At 36.8% G+C, this 5,664-nt stretch overlaps 1 protein-coding gene across 1 annotated transcript in view; it reads right to left on the reverse strand.

Moving 5' to 3' along the window:
- LOC102848376 (IQ domain-containing protein H-like) overlaps positions 1 to 5,664 on the reverse strand; it is a 48,029-nt gene that overhangs the window by 21,035 nt on the left and 21,330 nt on the right. Inside the window, exons 2-3 of the mRNA XM_006886628.1 lie at positions 5,288 to 5,367; positions 3,350 to 3,388 (exon numbers count right to left, since the gene is read on the reverse strand). Coding sequence (XP_006886690.1) covers positions 3,350 to 3,388; positions 5,288 to 5,367 — 119 coding nt within the window. The remainder of the gene's footprint in view (positions 1 to 3,349; positions 3,389 to 5,287; positions 5,368 to 5,664) is intronic.

The raw sequence follows: 5,664 nt of genomic DNA on the forward strand, positions 1-5,664 counted from the left end.
CATAGGCTCTTGCTCAAATGTTATTTCATTAAATTCTTCTGTATCTGCCAATTCCTTTCGATACAATGTCTCAGTATACTCCTTCCACCTTCTTTTAATACTTCCTGGAACATTTAATATTCTGCCTAAAGTATCCTTTAAACAACATTAGCTGTTAGAAATCTTTCAGATAAGTGATGCTGTAGCATTCTTAAAGCACATCCTGTTTCTACAGCTTAAAATTCCCTCACAGTAAACAAGTCGATGGAAGCCAGAGGAAAGATCTAATCACATTGATTCAGCCTATCTGGGAGCAATTTATCTAGGTTCATGACAATAAGCAATCATTGCTGTGAATATAGTAACCAGAACTCTGCAGGCTATAATCAAAACCACAAACAAATTGCTATTGGATCAATTCCAACTCATAGCCACCCTGGATTGTATTCACAGAGATGAAAATTATAATGAGAGGTGACTGTTTCATCTTTATTCCTATGAGTGGCTGGTGGGTTTGACTGTCAATCTTTCTTTTGGCCTACCATTTAACTTATTACACCTGGGCTTTTCTTCCTCGAAAAAGAGTGACTAAGCTCCTTCTTGAATTCTTAATGATAGAAGTCTGCTAAGAAACTGATGTCTAGAAGATGCTCTTCAAAAATTCATTAAAATAATAATTGCTTTATAATTCTCAAAGCCCTTTCACACATGTGGTGTCAGAAACCTCTAAGATTGGCTTCTCTATCCATTGTGTTAGCTCCCATTGGAGGAACAGTCTCCAGCAACTTTAATTTCAGACACATGGTCTTGCAAATTATCAACAGCTGTGGGACCAATTGAAGAGTGGGCTTTCCACACTGTGAGAGATGGTGGTGGAGAGAGGGTGAAGAGAATGTGGCCAAGTGTAACCAGAGAAACCCTGGAGATGGAGCCATAATTAAAGATTTTGCTTGTTGAATGATTGAGGAAACCAGAGGTGCATTTGTGCTACTGAACTGAAGCTGGACTTCCACTAATTAAGGAATTGTGCCTTGCTAATCTGGCTTGCGACTATTGGACTAAACTTGGATTTACACTATGTGATAGTCTTTGCCTCTCCCACTCCCCAACGTATTTCCCTCAAAAACCCCACAACTGTGAATAAAGTCTGTGAGTCAAGCTGCAAGGAACACTGGACTCTATGATTGGCAGAAATCAGTGCAAGAGCATGTAGGGTGGGAAGACCCCCAATGAGATGGATTCACACACTATTCCTTTAGCAATGGGCTCTAGTGTCTTAGAGATAATAAAGATGGCAAAGAATAGAGCCAGTTTCAGAATGGCTGTTCAGAGCTTTGCTACAGGTAATACTTGACTTGACAGCATCTAACAACAGCATGGATTTTATTGATGGAGATAGTTCCTCTTTTTAGTGAGTAGAAGTTAGACTCAGCCACTCCCACGTTGCATCTGCTTCTTTTACACACATTAATCTAATCCTTATAGCAACTCTATACAAGAATGGAAAAGCTATAATTTGTTTGAGGAGGAAATTGAGGCCCAGAGAATTCATGTAACTGCTGAAAAATACTTCACTAGTAATGAATTAGGCAGCATTCCTGCTTCTTGTTTGGGGCTACTGCTAGGCATACATTACCCTATGGAATGATCTTTGTTGGTATGTATTTGCCCACTATATTATGGAAATCATATATACTTTCCCCCCTGCTACCTTAGTTATTGTGAACAATTTAACTCTAAATCTTACAGCTGTACATATTACGTTACACACAGTACATGCACATGTGCATGCTGAAAGTTAATTTTTCACTTTTTATTCCTTTTAAAATGTACTTTTAAATACTCATGTTTATTGTTGTGTTATTCATAATTGCAAAGGGATGGATATAACCCAAGTGCCCATCAACAACAAATGGGTAGGGAAATTATGGTACAGTCACACAATGGAATATTACACAGCACTGAAAAATAATTAACACAACATGGGCATGTAAAAAGTACATTAAAACATTATGCAATATGTGTGAGCCTGGAGGACATTAAACTAAAAAAAAAAAGACAAATACTACATAACACTGCTGTTATAAAATAGGACTGACATGGGAGGTTGAAGAATAGGAAAAGATTGGTAATGAACTCAGCATTGGAAGAGAAGAAGGGAAGAATGGTCTGAAAGGAATGTATGATTAAGTATTATGTATATGGCAACAATTTGGAACAAGATATGCATTACAAAGTGAAAGGAGAAAGAGATTAGGGAGGGGGACAGAAGAAAATGTGCAACAATGAATGAATAAAAATATTTTAAAAATCAATTATTTAATCTCTCAAAAGTATATATGGATATCCATGCACTTACTGATTATCCTTCTGTTTTTACAATAATAGTCTTATACAGTATTCATTCTTATGTGCAGAGTTTGGTATGTGGAGGGAGGAGATGAATAAAAAAAATCCACACAGTGTACATGAACGAACACAATATCAAATACCTTAAAGGTTACTCATTATGTACAATGTTTGGATGACCTTCCAGATTGATTCATGCTGGGGAGCAGGAGTGACATACACTTCCTAAACTAGATGCCTTTGGAAACTCTCTAAACTCTATAAGTATACAAGAATGATGTTAGTTATAGAACAGAGTTCAGGTCTTTTGTGCAAAGCTTACTCTGAGTAGTATTCAACTCGACGACACTTAACCACTGCTAAATGAGACTAGTGCTGTTATATCTGGAGGAACACTCTTCCACTTTGTACATCACTCTTTGTCAAGCTTGTGATGAACCTTATGCCATTGGGGTATCATCAAATAACAGAATGGTTTCCCATTATGGACCGTGTTTGGTGGTGCTCCCAGTTGTAAAACAGGTTTGGAAGCAGGAGTGGCATCCACTTCCTAAACCACATGCCTCTGGAAACTCTATGAACTTCGAGAAATGACAATAGTTATGGAAAGGCATTATTAGGTCTTTTGTTCACAGAGTTGCTATGTGTTGTGCTCAACTTGATGACAACAACAACAACAAGCCAATAAAAGATTTTTTAAAAAAGTACTTTTATAAGATGACTCTCTTAGACTGAGGCTGAAGACAGGTGTGATCCAGTCAAATTTTGAGAGTGAAATAACTTTCTGGCCCAAACTTAAGAAATACTTCAGTTGCAATCAAGGGGAAAACCCAAGCCAAACCAAGCCTCTCACTTTAACCATTTTCCCCTCTAAAAACACAGTCTAGTATCTTTTTAAAAAAGAAGATTTTTGCTACAGTCTCCAGCTGCCAACCTGCTTCCCACACTTTTGCCCTCCAGCCAAAGGAAGGGACATCAGATGACAGACCTCAAATTTCAACTCATCACACAAATTACAGACCTTCTTAAAATGATGCTCTCTTGACCTTGTGCCTTCCCCCTACAAAGAAGAATGAGACACAGTTTAAATCACAATGACTCTCATGGGCAATTTTACAAAACAAATTGAAGGCACAGCTTCCCCCACCCCCCTTCTCCCGCTGGGCCAGCCTGTTCCCTCTTTTTTTTTTTCAGGCAGAAGCTAATAATTAGTAAGACCTTTCCCCATCTCCAACAATGATGCTCTGTTTGCCAGAAGTCCTGTTTGTTCAGAAGAAAGTGTATGACAAAATATTTTTAAAAAATGAATAAAACAGGACACCAAGTTCCATTTTTAGAGAATACTTGGGGAAGTATTTACAAGAAAGGACTTATTCAAGGGGTATCACACTACCTGAGAAAGACTGATCCAAGATCTTTACTGGTTCTATCACTTTGCATATGATATTCTTTCTCTTGGATTTTTAACTTGTATTTATATCATGTATACTTTTCACCAAGCACATGAATAATTACATTTACCATTGAAGAGTCAATTGAGAAGTGTTATCAAATTGGGACCAAAGGAAATAGTCTTTAAATATTGTTGCTCCTAGCAGTAGGGGAAAGCTTTGTCAACTCAACAGAAAAGCAATTAAAGCCAGGGATAATTAGCACTTGCAAAATAGGTCATTATTGGGATTGCTTGCTTGCTTTTTTTTTTTTTGTAGACTGCTTACTTACATAAATTTAGTTATATTTTTATTACCTGTAGATCTGTGACATATGAAACAACAGAACTGAGAACTCTAACATGATGAGAATCAAAACAGGTGCTTCCCCCTGTTCCCATTATGCACATTAGCCCATGGCCTCCATGCAGCCTGTTAAACAGCTGAATTTGAAACAATAATGGTGCAGGCCAAACACTAGCCTCAAGGCTGTCTGTCTTGGGACTTGGCCATTTACATTGATATTTTTTTTTAACCACATTTTTTCATGAAACACAAATATTTGCCATGGCAACTGGGGTGTCACATGACATGCTGCTACATAAACAGCCTGGAAATCACTTAAGGGGAAATAGCCCAGCAGGGCAGACAACACAGTGAGACTGTCTTGAGGAGATGTGACATTAAAAAATCAAGGATGAGGAAGAACAGGTAGCAGTATTTTGTAACCACAGTAGGATTAATTTTTCTGGATATTTTAAATTTTTGTTGTCTTGCTTTGCTTTCTTTTTCTTCTCCTTATCTCAATGGGAGCAGCTGGAAACAGGATGACCATGGAGGGGAAACCCAGGAAAACGACTCTGCCAGCTGTCTTCTTTCTATTGTGAAAAGTTTCAATTATCCCAAGTCTTTCTCTGTAGCCTTTCTTATAAACATAAGAAAGCAAGACCAAGATAAAAAGGTCCAGCACTTTTAAACGGGGGGATTTCTATTAGGATAAACTACATTGAACTGTGAAATTCTAATGTTAGATAATACAGAATATCTATATTAATTTCTCATTAAGACAATTTGGCCAGAATTGGAGATTTGCCTTTTTATTCTATGCTTAAAAACAAATTAAACAGAATAAAAGCTTATACTATCATATCCTATACAAAATACATTTAGATATAAGGCTAAAATTATGGTACCACTGACTGTGGACTCCTTGTATAGACTTAGGCAATCACTTACTTAGTTTCACAATCATTAAACAGGACAGGGTTTTTTTAGACCCCATTGATAGTGTCATGAAGTTTACTTTTGAAACAGTTCACCCTTTAAAAATTGAATGCATTGCAACAGTGACTAAAATAGAAATTAGCAACAAGTTCTATTGTGAAATATGAAAACCACAAAATGAAAAATATTTTCATATATTAAAATATTAAATGTACAAATCTATTGTATACATGTTTTAGCAAACAACTTGTGGTCAATATTCTAAATATGAACATATTTCTTCTTTTAGTCAGAAACATAAATACCTTTTGTTTTTGTTTCTTGGGAGAGTATATCTGCACTTCCGTTGGAATTGAAAGCTGTTTCTTGATAGTACTGAAAGGGCCTGTGGATGGAGGTGGTGTAAAGTTACATCTTCCAGAAAAAGAGGCTGAGTCATTAGGCAATACTGTCAGGTTTATACATTACAAGTTAAATGGTTCCATCAATCTTTGGCCACTCACAATCAAGTCTTTCCTGTACTGCCTGAATGAAGCAAAAGCCACTATTAAGCAAAAATCATGGGAAGGCAACAAGTCCATGAAAATATAAGGTCATTTGCTGTAAACAAACTGTCTAGATAAAAAAGTAAGTTTTAGCTTTCTACGAAGATGGCGCTGAAAGCTAAGAAGGAAGCCCCTGC

This window comes from Elephantulus edwardii, unplaced genomic scaffold, assembly GCF_000299155.1.
Source record: "Elephantulus edwardii isolate Elephantulus edwardi_28Jun2011 unplaced genomic scaffold, EleEdw1.0 scaffold00050, whole genome shotgun sequence".
In the NCBI taxonomy this organism is placed as follows: Eukaryota; Metazoa; Chordata; class Mammalia; order Macroscelidea; family Macroscelididae; genus Elephantulus; species Elephantulus edwardii.